Below are 18,726 nucleotides of genomic sequence, written 5' to 3'. Positions count from 1 at the left end.
TTGAATGCAAAATTATTTGGAAATGTTATTAGGGTAAGTAGACTAAAACCCTTTTGGTTACTTATTTTTACATTTTCAGCTAATGACTAATATTAATATTTCAAGAGAATCTTTCTCTAACTCCCACAAAGAGAAATTGTCATCCACATTCAATAAGAACGTGTTGCAGCTCTCCTTGTCAGGCTCAGGGTTGATCTTTGGCATCCAATGCCTGATTAATTTTACTACACTTAATATGTCTGTTTTATCTAATGCCAGTAACTGTATGTTCTTGAAAGGAAGACTGAGTTAGGTAATAATTGTAATGTCAACTTCAGTCAGGCCTGCAAAAGTATTCATGAACTGTTTTTACACTTTGTCACATTGCAAACACAAATCTTAGATTGTACCTACATACCAAAACACTATGTGTTGCAGAAAACACTCTGAGCAAAACATTTTCTGTTAAACTTGGTGGTGGCAGCATCATGCTTTTTGACTGTCTTTCAATTTTGACCACACGAGAAGTTGGTCAGTCTTGATTGGACAATTAATGGAGTTAAATACAGATGTAATGTCAAATGTATGTGTTCCCATTCTATTTCTGATCTACCCCACTTGTTTCCCATGACCTTATTAATTTTAGGTCATGGGAAACAAGTTATGTTGAAAGACACTTTTAGGTCTTTCAACATAACATTTGACAATGTGAATACTGAACAGCTATTAAAGGACTTTCCATTCGTAACCCATGAAGTTTATTACAACGCAATGATTTTGTTATGAGTCTGACACCACAGAAACTCTAACAATGCTTCAGGACAAAGTAATCCACATCATGCTCTAAATTCGTATAGTCACTTTGAGTCTTTATTCATTTCGTTATGTCTCTGATGTACAGTAGTGTTATTAGAGAATAAGATGACAAAAAGGCACAAATTCACAATAAAATAAAATAAAAAACAGGAGACAAGGTAACAGGAGTGAGAGGAAAAAGAGAGACAGAGAGATTTAAAAACAGTTCAGGATTATGGAATCATTTGGTTTCTTCATACTCCAATTAAAAATCAAGGAATCTAAAAAGAGATATATTAGATTGTCTCTGTTAAAATATGTTCTCTCATAACTTTTGTGTCTTTGAGCTCTTAAAATCACCCTTCTCTCAGCATCTGCTTGGAAACCACATTCCTTATCAGGGTTCTTCTGTGCTTCCATTGAAGGCCATGTAGAATAATCACCCTTCACGGCTAACGACGGGAGTGCCACAATCCGACATGCATCGGGGATCCACTTCGACGATTTTGCCAAGATGTGGATGAATGCACTGACCCAAGCTACAGTAACGTCTACCTTTTCAGTGAGAGAAGAGAATGTAATCCAGAGACTGACAACAGAGGTACTACAACATTCAGAACAAAAATATATATTTATACACTGTCCTGCCAGTGAGAGGACGTCCCCTCTGAGGGGACAGTGAACGGGGTGCTTGCTTCACTTCAAATGTTCTCCTCTGAATACAAATAGCAAAGCTCAACTGCTGCTAATTTTTTATATGTAAAAATTGTTTTCCTAAATAAATAAATTTCATATTGTTCTTCACAATTTCTTACCTGCACTAAATTTTAGCTACTATAACTCTACATTTTCACACTCAAATGTTTCTGTAGGAGTCTGTGAGGCTTTTGAATAATGGATCAGGAGTGTCTGAGAGGGTGTTGTGCACACTTGGCAGGACAGTCTCACCTATATATATGTGTTCATCTACATTAATTTATTTACTATTTACAAAGTCAGTACACACAGTACATCCACAAATCTCCATGACCCAGTTGACAAACCCAAACAGAGAGGGATGGTGGACACAGACGTGGAGGGGTGGGACATCCATGTTCTCTTCAGAGGAGGTAAAAGACAGTGGGAAGCAATTTGGCTGTTGAGGGCCAAAAGTGCCACAAGTCAATGCATAAAAGAGAAGTTAAACAAACATATGTACATGTGATTTAAATGAAATAAAATCCATTAATTTAACACAAAATACTTTATTGGAAAACAAGCTAAACAAATAATCAAATACTTTGTTAAATTTGGAAATAATTACTTAAGTTGTCCACTCATTATGTTGAAAGGATGCTTGAATATGTCAGTATTTAATCCCATATTGCACGTCATCAAGAATTTATTTCATCTTCCAGCCTTACCTGTCAAGGTAAGTGGGCGGGGCTAACTGCCATGCAGATGGCAATTACAGATGATTGGTCTGTAATTGAGCTGTGTGACTTGTGAGTACATGATTTATTCAACATATAACTGTTGATTTTCACTAGTTTTCACTAGTTTTTAAAAAAATACATTGGTTTAAAAATTATATAAATACAAAACAAAGTAACATATTTATAAATATTTAATATATTTATTGACATTTTATTTAAAGTCTAACTGATATAGATAATTATTCATCAATTTATTAGTTCATTGGATTGTGTCACTTTTGACGCCTGGAAGGCCTATTGAATTACACCGCTGTGAAAAAAAAGACTTCTAACATAATGAAAGAAGATTCTAAAAAGTATAGATGATAATAGTTGCTCTCTCTAATGATTTTATCTCATATTGTTTGTTAAATTATTTAAGTGATCAGTTCAGTTTCTGGATTTACTGTGAAACAAAGAAATGACTGAATTTGTCTAGACCTAATAAACTGACCTAAAACCTAATTTAGGATTAAAATTAAGTCAGTGATGACGTGATGATGACTCATCCTTATTCCAAACAAGCGTTCCCGTAAGCACAATTTCTACAACAGAGGGATCAGTAAAACTTTATAAAATGTCAAATTAAACCAGCTTTTTTTTAAAAAACAAACTATGACTGTACTTCATGTGGTTTATGTCTAATAAAGGCCAATGGGAAGCCCTTCCACTGAATCTTTTATTATTGCAAATAAATATTTATATAGACTCCACATATGTGTCCAGAATTAATCCTTTGAAATTGTTGGACCTAAAGTTCCAAAAATAAATATAATTTTGTAATTTATTGTCTCCAAAAAAAGACTGAAATTGATTAAAATCTATACCATTATGTAAGTATATTGAATCAAACATCTGCTATAGCAACTTTCACAACAATAGCATACGCATGGATTAATTTTTTTAAAAATTTTGTGGCAGTTTTTGTAGCGATCCAAATATAACCAATCTAAGCATCAATGTAATTGATTGGCTCCTTTATGTTGTCTCTTGCACACTCTCCTGTGAAAGTACATGGAATGATAAAAGTGTATGAAATCTATAAAATAAGAAAAAGAATAATAACAAAGGAGACGATAAAAACAGAGAACAATGATGTCGAGTGAGCTGTTCCTCACTTCTTCACCCAGTCGTTCATCAGCTCTCTGCAAACTGTCACATCACTAATCGTTACTCATTCAGTCCTAAGCACAATACCAGAGAAAATGAGTAAGAACAATGAAATAAATAACAAGATAACACTCTATGGAAAGACTGACACTTAAAACCAGCACTTCTGTTAAGCTAATGACATTCAGTTCAGGCTCTGCTTTCCTAAAACTGACCTCACAACAGAAACAAAATAAGGACTAAAACAGATTTGTGATGATAAAAAAAGGAGACCAACATGTCATGATAGTTATTGCTTTTGCTGGATAAGACCATTTATCCACTGGAAATGACACGTCAAGAAAAAAAAAAAACGACAGTCCTCAAATCATTTATGGCTGTTTTCATTTACTGTAGCAACTGTGATTAATATTTTATGTGCATCTCTTTAGACTATTTCTACCTAAATATTCATAGAGTTAGACATAATCTTCATATTACTGCATGTTCATCCAGAGCTTGAAATAAAGTGTTGAAGAAAAACCTGGCTGGAAACTTTGACGACCTATCAACACACACCGGCACACAACAGAAGCATTTACACACAGACACACACACAAACTCACAAAGCAGCAGAAAAACTGACAAACGCCTTGAAGTCGGAAGGCAGGTACTGGGGATAAAACCTTACTAGCTGGTTAGAAGTACACAGCAGACTGCATTACACGCTACTGATGCGCCACTGTGATATTTTGTCTAAAATATGTCCTTAGTTGTAGAGATGAACGACAGAGTTCTCACTGTTCTCTGCAGTTTAGAACAAAATCGAGAGAAAAAGATCGGAGTAACTCACAATATCAGTAATGGTGCTACTGGAGGCTTTAAAAAGTTTAAGCTAGATGGAAGCAGCAAATGAGTAAAAGCAACGAAACAAAATAAGACAAGAAGGACTCAAGGAAGGACAGACGATGTAGAGGAGATCAGCTGAAAACTGGGAGTGCACTGGGTCCAGGTCCGAGAAGACCAAAATGTACTGCGGAAAGTAGGATTTGGACCGTCCAGTCAGATGTATCAGTTGAGACAAAAGGAGGAGTGAATCCGCTGGTTTCAGGTCTAATCTGGTGGGAAAGGGAGACATGAGTGATAGAGAAAAAAACAAAAGCAAAGTTTCTTTATGGTTCACCATGAAGAAACGAAGCTAACGTGTAGATATGCCGACGGACATATTTACACATCTGTTTCCATTACAACTCTGCTTTACCTGATGAGCGGCAGCATTTATGTCCAACAAAGTCTCAGTCCTCTAGAGCCACCATTCCTTTCACAGGATCTTTGACTCTCATCTGACAAGAATATAGAACAACATGCTCATTAGAGAGACACTGAGAAATTATTGAATGAAGGGTATTGGATGGTAGATGTCAGACTAATCACAACCTGTGTTCAACTGCGATGGGGTTGCATCATAAGTACTACTGTAAAGGTGTTTAAAAATGAAGTGAGGTGAAGCACCAAAAAGTGTGAGAAATTTCTAGAAGAAGCTGCTACCTTTAAATAGAGAGAAGCCTCAGCAGATAACAGGAAGGCTCTTTTGCTCTCAGGGTTTTTTTAGAAACTTAATTTTAATAAGGTTAAGACATTTTTAAAATTTTGTGCTTTAAATCTAAGAAGTTGTAATATTTAAATTAGAATAGAACGATCTTTTTAATTCCGTCTTTGCAAAATATGAATTTACAAAAATCGCTATTAGCAGATTGGAACTTAAAAAACTGATAATCAGAACCTGGCCCCAAATTCTCAGGTCATCCTGCATCTCAAATGTCGGTCCAGTCAGTTTTAACTGTAGATAATTTAACATTCTGGGTTATAAGAAACAAGTTTCATATTTGTGTAAGAGATTTGGCAGTGTGTGATATTTCTTTTGGCTTACTTCATCTAGCTCCCTACGAGTCTCCTCCTCCATGCGACGAATATCGTCCATGTTCAGTTCAATCCACTTATCAATCCAGCAAAACAGTTGGCGGTGGAAATTTGTGAACAAGCGCTTCTCTTGCTGTAAGACAGCAACGGAAAAAATCAAATAGCTTATTGTGGCCCAAGGATAATAGATGCTTATTTCCTTATGAATGGATATTAGTAGCATTATCATAATTATTTATGCTTTATTACCACACTTCAAGCTGCTGTACTGCCAGCTATTCTTAGCACATTAAACAAAAATAAGATCTGGAAATTCAGTAAGAAATGTATATTATTCCCTGACTCGACCACTATCTTGTACAAAAGTTGAAAAGCATAATAAGGCAAGAAAAAACAACAGTCAACAAACCTTTTGGATAAAGTTTTCCACTTTATTCTGCAGACCCCACCACTTGAATTTGACAGTGACCAGTTTGTAGGCACACATGTGTGGGCAGTCTTTCTTGTTAGGAAGCTCCTTCTGCATGTAAACAGAAACACTAGCATTAGGGTTGTCATAGGCAACGGGGACCTACTGATACACTTTTGGACTCAGATTTAATGTTTAAACCAACTGTTTTCTAGATCTGTAGCAGAAATGAAAAAACGAATAATATAAGCTGTGGGGCTGATTATGGGCTGTTTATGCATTAGGATACAAAAAGGCTTTAAAAGTTATTGTTTCAAAAGCACAAAAACATGTTCTCATACTGTTCCCAAGTTGACGAGAAAGAGTAAGAGTAACAATTTTATTCAGCTTTTGGGAGCAATTGGTGCATTTTAATTATACATGGAAGTCATGGTTTCTATGTTCCAAGACAGAAATACAACAAGGACATTCAAAGCTGAAATTATGCCTTAGGAAGTTGCAAATTGACAGGTGGAGGTGGAAACTATTACAGAAATTTGTGTCTTCTTCTTGTGTCTGATTCCCTCAGGGCAAAATGTTAGCTTAGAGAACGCTCACTAGACGTCATAGCTGCTGGACAACACATGCCAGTGGGAGGGAGATTTCTTTTCATTTGGCAAATTAACAGAGATTAGGTTGCATGTGTGTTTTATGGAAGCTAACAATGAGACATGGTCCAATAACAAATGAAAGTATTAAGGAACAGTACATGAAACATAGGAAGAACTGAAAATGTATCTCTTTAGGTTAAGTTACTAATATCTTTTAGAACAAAAAGTTGAGAAAAACACCTTGAAAGATTTACAAGGGCTTTGTGCAGGATTAACCATCAGCTGCTTCACAACATGTGAAAACCAAATACTAGGAAAGCCACCGCAGAGAGTAACAACAAAAAGAAAAAAACATTCCAAAACCCTGTAATGAAACCTTTATGAATCAATTTTTTAACACCAGAATTTATAATGTAATTCATAATACGGAATGTAGCATTTACTGTAAAGATGAAAATGTTGGTATTGTTTACCTTCCAGTCTGGTCCTAGAGGACCTCGTCCTGTCTTTGCTGACTTGTACTTGCAGGGATCCTCCTCTGGTTTGTAGTCCTGATACAGACAAGATGTATGTGGGGCATGAAACAATACAAACAACAGCTGCATTCATCATTCCAGCAGTAAAAATGGGCTGACTGATTTACCTTTGGCTCCACCTGGCTTCTGTCTGCAATATCAATATAGACTACATCCACCTTTTTCCAGGTTTCTGCATCCAAACCGTGTACCTAAAACACAACCACAGGGCAAAATCAGAAAAATTGGTCTACAAATTTAAATTACATGCAGAATGTTTATGCAATGTGTTCCTAATGTCAAAGTTATAAGCCTAAACTCAAGAAAAAATACAATCCAATAAATGTTTACCATGTAAAATGACACAGAAATGAAAGAGTTGATAAAAATCATGTCTGTGATCAACATTTTAAAATAATAAACTTCATGGTCTTTATGATTGTAAGTAATAGACCAGCATAAAATAAGTAGATGTGGTGAAGGAGGAAAGTGATAAATGGCTTTCAATTTTTGTTATTAATAAAAATCTAACAATTGTGACATGCATGATATATTACCCTGCAAAGAACTGTCAAACAAAAAAACACATTGCTAAACATACTCCAGAAAGATCTGTAGCTCTTTTTTCTATGAAAATAGTTGTACACAATGCAAGCCGATGTAACTCCACACTTAACAGTATTTGACTTTATTAAATAACAAAAACTAAGACATTTTGAAAACCATGTATCATTTTTCTTCCACTATACACATTATGCACTTTGTGTGGCTCTATCATAAAAACATCCCATTTAAACAGGCTTTTATGGTTGTAGTGTGACGAAACATGATTTGTGTTGACAATTTATTAAAGTTCTCTCTTTCATACCTGAATTCATAATTTTGTTCAGACATGAAAATACACTCCCATAGCTTATGATCTTATTCACTAACATTTTCCTGGTGTCCCATGTCAGGTTTGTGCCACGTTTCAATCTTGATCAGGAAGTTATCTTTCATATACTCATTCTGCAAAGAAAAACACAGACAACCCAGAGTGAAGGCAGTAAAGCACTTTGAAAGAATCCCTTGTAAAAATCTATAAAAGGTTCAGCTGACAGGGATCGGTATCTTGCTGTCGTTCACTAACACCCAGCTACACAAACACAGTCACAGTGTATTGCTATCCTTGTTACAGTCTCACTAAAAAGATCACATTTCTTTCTCGGCTTTCAGGTTAGGCACCTTCTCCTTGTGCACCATAGCTTAGTGTGTCGCATGTGTTGATTTCTGAATTCTTCAAAGCAAACACAAGCAAAGGAAATACTCACAGTGATGACTGCAGAGCCAGGTGGAGGGGGGGGGGGGGGGGGGGGAGTGCAGCCCCAAACACAGAGAAAGACACAATTAACGACAGCAAACGATATCTGAGAAAGCTATTAGCATTTGCACAAGCTGGCAATCTCAAAATGATACGAGAGCAGTGTTTGAGATGCAGTTGGTTTGTGCCTTTAAATGTGTTTGTGTGACAGATGGCGGTCTGGCAGCTGGCAGTGTGTACGGGTGGCGGGATCTTTGCCTGAACGGCTCAAGTGATTGCACAGCTCTTCTCACAGGACATGTAGTAAATTATTCAACTACTCCTTGAAAGTGACAGAGACCCAAAGGCACAAGGAAAGAAGAGAGGAAGAGAGGAATCTAGAGCATGAAAGCATTTTTTTACCTGAAGCAATTTAAAACGTTCATAAATACACCTTTTTGAAGACAACAACAAAGAAATCTCCATTGTTTCTTTTAGTTGACAAAGACGCCACACCAAAATGTGCATTGGGCATGTAGACAAAACTGTTAGCATTAGTAATTTAGCTGGGAGGTTAGCTCCATTGCAGGAACTTGTTCACAACTTATTCCCAGAAGGGATTTGGAACGTCCAAGGTCTGGTCCAAAAGTAGATCATAATTAAAAAAATTAGGCTCAAATCTTCAATCAAGTCTAGACGAAATGACTGTACTTACTAGAAAAAAACGCAATCAGGGTTTTGCAGAGTTCAAATGTATGTTAGTCTGTAAATAGCTGTGTGTGCCCATCCACAGTGTGCAATTATACATACCTGTACGACAATAAGGATATGCATTCCAGGCTTTCTCGTGGATGTTCAGAGCTGAAGATGGAGCCAACATTCTGACGAATGATGGCACTTTACTACAAGAGAATAGAAAACAAACTACATGAGTTTAACTGCTATAAACTTATGTATAGCAGTTGTCCTTGATATATAAAGGTGGTAGAATTTTTTACATCCAGCAAGCATAAATCACTAAATCTGGGGATGAGAAAGTAGCAAGAAGATAGCCATTGTTGAAAGAAGTTTAAATGGCCACAATCTATATAGGGGACACTGAAAACATGGAAGACTTAGACCTAAACGTGATGTGGGAAGGCATTTTTTGAGCCAGGACAACTACCGGTAACTTGGTTAGAGTGACGGGAACATGGCGGGAGCTAAGTACGGGTAAAGATAGGGTGAAAACCTTTAGATTTGAAACTGGGGCAGAGGTTAATCCTTCAACAAGATGACATAAAACCAGAATTTTAATCTGATTATTTAGATTGGAATATATCCAGGTCTTAGAATGGCCCAGTCAAAGTCCAGACCTAAATCCAATTGAGAATCAATGGCAAAAATTGAAAGTGTATGCTCTGTGGTCTCCATTTAATCTGTTTCAACCTCAGTTAATTTCCACTCAACAATGGGGGATAAAAAAAACAGTTTCTACATGTGAATGGCGATTCTATCGCTGAATAAAATAACATTCAAAATCTTTCAAATTAGTTACAGTAAGGAAGATTAAAAACTCTCACTTTTGTGCACTACTTTGTTCTAGTCCATTGGATTGGAATTGCAGGTACAAACTAAACAAAATGTGAAGGAGTTATAGAGACATGACTACTATTATATGGCATTACTAGTACAATGGTATCAATTGTTAATGTGCAATTGCACCATCATTAATAGAAGAAAAAAAGAGTCTCTGCAAAAAGGTCAATCATATAAAACTGATCTATGGACAATCAAAGTGTTTAATGTTTGGCTTAGTTATTTTTTATTTAAAATACTTCTGGTTTGTATCACCAGAATTTTAATATTTCCACCATTGACACACTAACAATAGGCAGGTGTACTGTAATCTGAATAACTGGAGCAATATTATTAACCATAGTATATTTAAAAACTTTTCATTAGAGTCGAATAAAGACCAAACTGCTACACTTTATGATCCAAATAGTGTAGCTAAAGTATTGAGTTCCTGGTGACTGAAAGATGTTGAAAAAGGTCTGAGTGGCTATAAAAAAGAGAGAATGTATTTAAAACATAAAATGAGAAATTCATTCTGTGTGAACGTGATATGTGGACGTTCTACAAGACACACTTTCTGGCACACCTCTTGTGAAAATGCTTACCTCTGCAAATGGTAAATTTTGTGTGTGTACTGGCCCTTCTCTCCATCCTTCTCATACGGTTCATTTTTTAGCACCTCTACTCCTTCGCCTCCGCCCGTCTCATTCTTACTGGCTTCAGCTACAGAGTACAGCTGGCCCACCTGGTACTGAAAAACACAGAACAATGGATTGGACTGTTAATGAAAATCGAGTAAAACAAAAGTCCATAATCACAGGTTATATTTAAAATTAATACCTTATTTTCTCTCTTATTTTTATTTAATGGAGCTCTGAATCATTTAATCTGTTGTTGCAAATATAAACTCCTTTCTCGTTCTCCTCATTTCACCTCCTTCTCCATCTTAAGGCGTTGCATTCAAGCGATTTTAAAACAGAAAACAATGGTTTCCTTTTTGTCTTAATCAGCTCTAATCCATCATATAACCTCAACAAATCTGAGCCTTGGCACAATTATAACACAGCAAGCATGGAGTGACTCAATGAAGGCTCATTTACTCTATTGTTTTCACAATTAAGATGTTTAGTTTCATTTATCTAGCATTTTGAACAGCAAAGTTCAAACTATATAAGCATAACTGAGTCAATGCTGGAAAAAGTTTTTAATGGTAATATATTATATACTTTTAGTTAGAAGGTGTGAGGTTGAAGGAATTAAAATAACTTCACTCATGCCTTTAATTACAGGCAATCAAACTCAAAGGATAAAATCTGTTGTCTTTTTTTCACAGAGCAATTTTATTGAATTTTCTCAAACTAAATCAAACTGTGGACATACACTGAAAGATTGAACTAATGGCAGAATGAATAAGGAGGTTGGGTAGTTGGCAACATTTTCCACTTGGTTGCAAATAACAGAAGACAACAGTTTCCAAGTTACTTAGAAATAAAAGATGTTCCTCCCTGGCTCTTTTCCACTCCTGACTCATTCTAAGAGACTTAGTCTGATGGAGGACAAACTGATCACTTCCTCTACTAATCTCCAATTAACATTATATGCTGTTATTTGCTGAGATAAATCTGCCCAAAACTAAACTCTCTCCCTCTTGATATTGAGTTTTTACTTTTCATTGACATATATATATATATATATATATATATATATATATATATATATATATATATATATATATATATATATATATATTATATATATACAGGCAACGAACAAACAAAACTGGAATCTGAAAAGTTGATCAGTTCTTGCTGACCTAGTTAAGCAAGACTATACACAGTTGTGTATAAAGAATATTATCACATTTACGTGTGCAAAATGTAAGTGTTACACCATTCATTAGATCTTGATTGATTCAATCTTACAAAAAATCTTGAAATGTGTGCTTGCTAAAGGTTATGTGGGTTGTTTATACTTATTTTCTTGAATCTTTGCAGATAATAAAAATGTTTTTGTTTTTCTAACACTGGAAAAAAAAAAAATCTGACTTAAATATTTAGTTTCTGGCACATTTTTATATTAGTTACTTCTTCTGACTGATGCATTTTAATTGAAATTTTGTGTCAGACATAACTAAATCATGAAAGTCAACATTATGAGGACCAATCAGACATTAGCGAAGCTTTTCTATCACTAGTGCATCCCTCTAGTAAGCTTCACATGATAGTAAAAATACTCAGCAACATAATGACAAAGACTACAAGGAATGAGATTTAATGACAGTACAAGACAACATCAATGGTCTCTCATTTAGAGGTCCCCATGTCATTGATGTGATGTGGCACACTGAAGCACTTACTGGTGCTTCACACTCATGCTTGAGACCACAGTGTGTGTGAGCACAGTTTTTCAGATTAAACTGGATTATTTTGCCTGTCTAAAATGACTGTTTTTATAATGTGCATCAAAAGTTCAATTTAAAGTAGCATACAGAGGTGGGTGAGCATGTGATGTCATGGAAGTAGTTTCAGATAACTCATCTGCGATGCAGGCCTTAATAGAGGGGGAAACTACAGTTGAAATAATTATGGTAAGGCCCAAACAGATGGAGAGGGAGAGAGAGAGGCAGAGAGAGAGGGATGATAATAAGCTGTTTGCTTTAAAAAGTCCTATTTAAAGGAACAGCTTTCAGGGTTCCTACACATTTTGCATGTCAACAAATCACACTTGTCCAGTCTCAAATTTCCAGAGTTAATACTGTGTTTAAGCTCATGGCCTAAAAGTGGAAGTGAATCGGTCGATGGATAGACGGATGTATGGATGGATGGAGTCAGCTAACTCACACACAGATATTGAAGAGTGTTAAACTGCACTTACCTCTTCCACAGAGATGGGAAGAATCACTCGACTGCAAGAAAAAAAAAAGAAGTTATTCAAACAAGGACTCGGAAATTCTAGTTCTCCTAAACAGAAATACCATACAAGAGAGCAAAAACAACAAAAAAGATATATCCATGTGGTCACATACTGAACTGCTTTAGTCAAACCAGCAACCCAGATTGGCCTAGATTGCAAGTTTAGCCTTTTGAGAAACATGAAGTTGAATCCTAAAGCGTTCCTTCTCTACAAATTAATTTATGACAGTTATTGACCTAAAACTTTACCAAAACTCAGAAACTGAGGAATCAATAGTTCTATCTTGGAACCAAACTGAATAAAAGCAATACATTGATAAATTAATCAGATCACTGCTTTGCAAGAGACATTGAGAATGTTCCTTGCTGAAGCAACATGAGGGTAAACGAAGCTGAATCTTACAGGCATTTCATTATGTTTCAATTAGATTTCTGAATAGGTAATGTTCACGCTTATGTTTCAGGCCTCATTTAGCGGAAGTCAATAAAAATGATGTTGATGTGCTGCTTACTTTTTTTTTTTTAGCTTTTTACAATACGCCTGAAACTGTCAGTAATTCTCTGTTCCGCCTTTGTTTACAAGAGCATGAAGAAAGCTGCTGGCTACCAAATGATCCTAAACGTTACAGATCACCCACAAAATGATGATGTGGCTCTTAGCTAAATGTCCTCGCACAGAAATGTATATGTAAAAACTAAGTTTTATGCACAAATGATGAATGACACACCTGCAAACAAAGTACATTGTTGGGTACAGAATTTCTTTGAGAAGGAATAGGAATATGTATTTGCCCTTGGGTTTGCTTAAGGATGTAGCATTGACCTAAGCTATTAATTGACAGCTTACCTAATCCAGTTGCTGTGACAACACTAAGATCTTCCTCTATTTTGCTAAAGTCGGGATGCACCGATTTCAGTTTTCAGACTAATAAATCTGAAATGGTCAAAGTTTCAGCTGCCACTAAAACAGGTGACATATACAGGACAATTTTGCTTTGAGAAGCATTAAAACCCCTTTTACACCATAGAATATCTGCTTTACATTTCAATAGTGTGACGATATGCATATCGTCACACTATTGACGATATGCATGGGTCATTACATGCCAAATACTCAATCATTGCCTTTCTATGCATGTTATGCTGTCAACACTGCTTTGAAATTGTGTAAGTCCTTACACATGTTGTAGCAATATTACGATAATTCTTTTTGCTTTTATCACTAATTTAGTTTACAATTAAGATTTTAATAGACAGACATATAACAAGGGAACTTTAAATAATAGAGATATTTCGCAGACATGACAAAACTTGGTGTTTCACAAAATACACTTTAAGGATGCGCTAGTTTATGGCAAAAGAGAAAACTGTGGTTCAGTATGTTAAATTTGCAAAAAATTGTACAAATGTAAATAATGTCAGTTTAATTATGTTTGTCAATGTGTAATTAGTAGAGTAGACTGTGTCAAACAATCCATCCATCCATTTTATGTTTCTGCAGGTTCGTGGTCACAGTGCAGCTCTCTGCAGCCATTGATGACAGAAGCTGATTACAGCCTGGACAAGCTGGCAGGTCATTACATGGTCTGAACTTATAAAAAAAAAAAAAAACTGTCTGTGAGAAGGTACACGTGTTTGTTTTGTAAAATTTGTGCCTCCAGCCATGAAGGTGTGAACTACAGGGAACAAATACAATAAGAACTATAAATCCCACAGTGCATGGCATCAATGGATTATTTTGTCTTTCATGTTTTGCTAGTAGTTTAGTTGGGTGTTACTGGTTAAGCGAGTTTATTGAATAAAGTATTTAAATAGAAGGTTGGATTTGTTTTGTTAAATAAACTCTTATGTGACAAAACAAACTACAAGAAATAATAACAAGTTTCCTGTAATTATTTCTCAATCTGTGTCAAGTTTGCTGTTTAAAAACGCCAATGCTGGACTTAGTCCTTCATCTGTTGTTATTTTAATATCTAAGCCAGGGGTGTCAAACTCCAGTCCTGAAGGGCCGCTGTCCTGCAGTTTTTAGATGTGCCACAGGTACAAAACACCTGAATCAAATGGCTTAATTACCTCCTCAGTTCTCCAGAGTCTTGCTAATTACTTAATTATTCTATTCAGGTGTGGTGCAGCAGAGGCACTTCTAAAAGTTGCAGGACGCCGGCCCTCGAGGACTGGAGTTTGACACCCCTGATCTAAGCAATAACTGACACTGAACATTTTGTCTTTATTTTATTTTATTTTTTTCTTCATTTTACAGGATTTGATGTGGTAAAAAGGTGATCTGGTACAGTTTTACACAAAATGTTGAAGTTTTGCCCTGTAAATTGTTTCATATTTTTCTAGTCAAAATTTTAACCCAAACAGAGTAAAAAAAAATGCATCTGTTCATTATAGATCTCAAGGAGAAATCTGAATTGCTATTACAAAAATAGACAATCTAGACAAAGTACAAAAACTCTATAATGTAACACAAGTGATAACCAAAAAAAATCTAAAATAAAAAGTCACTGAATTAAGTTCTTCTTTGAAACTGTTTTAAGATAAAGTCCTGTTCAGTTTAGAAAACGTAACTAACGTCAGCAGCCACCACACTTTGGCTGCTGAAGGGAGGGATCTTAGTCTAGAATGGGAGCCCACACATTTACATCTAACAACAATGAAACATGGATTCATTTATGACAGAATTTGCAATGTGCATATTTCCAAATTCAGAAACCTCATCCGATGACGTTCCTGCAATTCACAATGCTTCCACCGTTAAAACGCACTGCTCTGCTTCCGCTCTCTGACCTGTCTGCATCTCATACCACTCTATGCACGCATACAGTATGCAGCTTTGTTGATTTTGTTATGTGAGCATGTGAAGTATGCCAAAATTCCCATAATCCTACACCCACCTGCCACTTAATGTAATCTGGGTCCCACAAAGGCGCTCACTGAATAGTAGGCCATATGCTGCTGCGGTTTACAGCTGCTCATTGCAAAAATATTTTAATGCTCTTTCTTAAAAGATGCACCTCATATAACACTTTTTGCCAAGTGTCTGTATCAAAAATCTGAATTTAATTCTAAAATGAAAAACAAGAACTGAAGATAATTTTTTTCCTGTCTTTGGAAGTCTCCTTGGTCCAAAGGTCTTGAGGGATCATGTGTCTCTCTGTGGCTTCAGGAAACAAACACCCCTTCTGCATTGCTCATCTTATATGTCCTTGTAGCTTATTTCTCTTTCTCTATTCATCCTCTTCCCTCTTTCAGCTTCTACATAATTCGCTTTATTGCTTCACATATTGCAAAAAGGATTATTTATTTATTTTTATAAGCACCAAAACCTACTGGGAAATAAGGAAATAAAAGGAGATCTAGGTCAGTGTCAGGTAAGGATCACTAGGTCACAAAGCACCTGTAAGACTTGACTCCTGGCCTCCATGATGGTTTCCTGTTATAGTGGATGCACAAGTCTCTTGCCTGTGTGTTGACAGTGTGTAGAAGCTTTTAGCCTTTAATAGTAACCAATTTAATTAATATCCAGGCTTACTGCAGAGGGCCTGACTCTCCCTAATCACTTCAGATCTTTGGCCATGCCACCACTCTGATCTGCGGCTTTTTGCTGACATTCATTGATTAAATACATGTGATAGGAAATCAACACAACGGTTGTAGGTGATTAGTCTCCAACACACGGAGCAGCGTTCACACCCACCAAACTTCCTCGGATTTTCCCACAAACTTCAATGGACTTACTTTGGATTTTGTGAGGAAGCGTAAGTCAAAACATTACATGAAGTAGAATGATGATGAAATTACTGGTGTGCACTTGTAGTCAGTTGCAGAGCGAACATTTTGCCCATGGTAACTCGGAAGGAGCTCCAGAAATCCATAGCTCAGGTGGGAACATCTGTTGCCAGGACAACTACTTGTGATACATCCCAAAAATACTCAGTATTATAGAAGACTGACAAGAGGTCAATGTGAAAACAAATGACTTCTGAACTTTGCCACATAGAGAGCACAAAAAATATGAGTTAGAAGCTAATCTGGTCAGGTGAAGCCAAAGTCAAACTTGCTTGTCTTCATGCAAAAGAAGATAAACAACTGTGTGGTGCGGAATCCTTTCATCCTGAATAAACCATCCCCACTGTGACACTTTGTGGTGGCAACCTCATGCTGTGGAAATGCCTTTTCAGGAGAAACGGGAAAGAGCTGTTTCCCGAATGGAGCTATTTGCAGGGCAGCACTAGATGAAACGTTGTTAGAAGTTGAAGTGGTGATCCATGCAGCACGCTGACCTTAAGCATCCAGTCAGGACTACAATGGAGTTGTTTAGAAAAAAGCTTATTCGTGTTAAATTGGCCCAGTCAAAGTCCAGACATAAATACACTCGAGAATCAGTGTAAAAATTCAGACTGACCTTAACCAATAATTCAAAAAAGAATGAGCAAAGATTGCAGCCTTTATTGACTAAAATTTGTAAAAAGTCTTAAACCATGTATATTTTCATTCACTTCAAAGTTATGCACAATTTTGTATTGGTGTATCGCGTAAAAGCCGAATGAAAAACTTTTTGCTTGTGAAAGGACAAAATGTGAAAAGATTCAAAGAGCTTTAATACTTTCCAAGGCATGGTAAGCTTATTGGAAGTGGATTTTGTTTTTTGTAGCTTGGTGTTCAGAAAGTATGTGTGACCTTGCCAAAGTTGCAGGGGGAAAAAAATTGAGTTTTAAATACAATATTTAGAAGAAGGTCCTTTACATTAAGGTTATCAGAGTGACGTTTTCTTCAGTTGGCAAAAAGAATTTGCTGTAATGAAAAAACTGAATATAATTTTGGATGTCTTCAGTATTAATATCTGAGTATTTTAATTTCAATCCCAGTAACATCCTACTTTGCCAGCATTGCATCCTTCTTGCCCTTCTGATTCTGAGCAAAGGCCCCAATCCGTTCTTCTATAAAGAACAGAAAGTCCTTGTGGGGGGTGGAGGAGTAACATTGTGTTAAAACAATGCAAAAACAATGAATTAAAAATACCCTTCCTCTTAGCAGGCACAGATTAATATGCCACTGCTTCCCTTCGGCCCAGCATCAAACACAAACCTCGCCATTTGCCCTTTACGCCACCTCCTCTACACCTGCCCATCCCGCACCTTATCCTCTCCAAGCATCCCCTCCACCCCGGGCCATCCAACACCTTCTTCATTCCTCCAGAGCTAAACGCCGGAATGCTCCATCGCTAGTTTCACCTTCACCAGAGCGCATCAATAACATGGCCACAGCGGCGCGGGCACGGCACGGCGCAGCGCGGCAGAGCACGGCACGGAGCGGCTTATGCCAGCCATTTCTGCCCCAGCACCAGCTTCCGTCATTTTAGCAACACTGGCAGAGAGAATTAAGAGCTAGAACTTGTGATGAAGGATGTGAAGGGCACAGGGAAGCACCGGCTGCAGTTGCATCAGCAGCCGGCGCTGTTCTATCCCTCAGTTGACTCTGCGTGATGGAAGGAATCTGATCATGGACATAAAGTCCTCTGGACGTCGACATCCCTCCGGACGCGCTCTCCTAATTCCTCTCCCGGGCTGCTGGCCACAATGTCAGCAGCTCTGCGAAACCGCATCAGCGCTCTGTCACGCAAACGCACACGCACACGCACACGCACAAACTCCACCGTGCACACACTGTTTTACTTACTATTCCTTTATGAGCATCTTTGTGTTATTTCAGCGGTGCAGTGGAGCTATATCCCAGACAGGCGCCGCTCCCAAACGGATCCAGAAACAGGGTCGGATTCCTCCCTCCGTTTATATAGTCGCCTTTATTTATCCGCTCGATTCTCTCCCACCTCTCTCCCCCCCCTCTCTCTATGTCATTCTACCTCCACAGTCGCTTATTTTCTTCAGATTCACTTCCTGATCGGGGCCGCGGCGCGGCGTTGCTGCTGCTCTGCTCCTGCTGCTGCTGCTGCACGCAGATCACAGGGGAAAAAAAAAAAAAGGCGCTGCGTGAGGAAACGAACGCACACTGAAAACGACGGTTCACCCGGAGAATGATCTGCGGTGCACCCGCACGGCCCACAGGTGACAAATGACACGGCCGCACAAATTAAAGAAATGTGTGGGTTTTTTGTTTTTTTTTTTCTTTTTTCGGTTGATTATGAAATTGCTAAACAGATACATGATGAATAAAAAAAAAGAAATAAATAAGAAACAAAGAATCAAACAAGGAAAGTAAAA

At 37.1% G+C, this 18,726-nt stretch overlaps 1 protein-coding gene and 1 long non-coding RNA gene across 2 annotated transcripts; one reads left to right on the top strand and one right to left on the bottom strand.

Moving 5' to 3' along the window:
• Nucleotides 1–827: 827 nt before the first annotated feature.
• Nucleotides 828–18,498, bottom strand: pitpnab (phosphatidylinositol transfer protein, alpha b). The gene is made up of 12 exons (XM_008427160.3): nucleotides 18,185–18,498; nucleotides 12,462–12,492; nucleotides 10,193–10,338; nucleotides 8,841–8,932; nucleotides 8,062–8,069; nucleotides 7,685–7,759; nucleotides 6,880–6,963; nucleotides 6,710–6,787; nucleotides 5,647–5,757; nucleotides 5,248–5,370; nucleotides 4,579–4,660; nucleotides 828–4,435 (listed from the first exon to the last, which is right to left on the bottom strand). Exons 1-11 carry the CDS (start codon nucleotides 18,199–18,201, stop codon nucleotides 4,613–4,615), a joined length of 813 nt encoding a protein of 270 aa, XP_008425382.1. The 5' UTR covers nucleotides 18,202–18,498; the 3' UTR covers nucleotides 828–4,435; nucleotides 4,579–4,612.
• LOC103475497 (uncharacterized) lies at nucleotides 1,285–14,224 on the top strand. Its single transcript, XR_535335.2, has 2 exons — nucleotides 1,285–1,375; nucleotides 14,001–14,224. It is a non-coding gene; the product is annotated as an uncharacterized LOC103475497 (long non-coding RNA).
• Nucleotides 18,499–18,726: the final 228 nt, after the last annotated feature.

Source organism: Poecilia reticulata, chromosome 14 (genome assembly GCF_904066995.2).
Source record: "Poecilia reticulata chromosome 14, P_reticulata-male-v2, whole genome shotgun sequence".
Lineage (NCBI taxonomy): Eukaryota > Metazoa > Chordata > Actinopteri > Cyprinodontiformes > Poeciliidae > Poecilia > Poecilia reticulata.
Note: the sequence above shows the minus strand (reverse complement) of the source record. Positions and strands in the feature narration are given on the sequence as shown.

Bases quoted from the DNA above. Each gene is read 5' to 3' on its own strand.
- pitpnab (XM_008427160.3), bottom strand. The intron at 10,339-12,461 runs GTAAGTGCAGTT...TGTGTTTTTCAG, and splicing joins TTCCCATCTCTGTGGAAGAG to TACCAGGTGGGCCAGCTGTA. The intron at 5,371-5,646 runs GTTTGTTGACTG...GCTGTCTTACAG, and splicing joins TGGAAAACTTTATCCAAAAG to CAAGAGAAGCGCTTGTTCAC.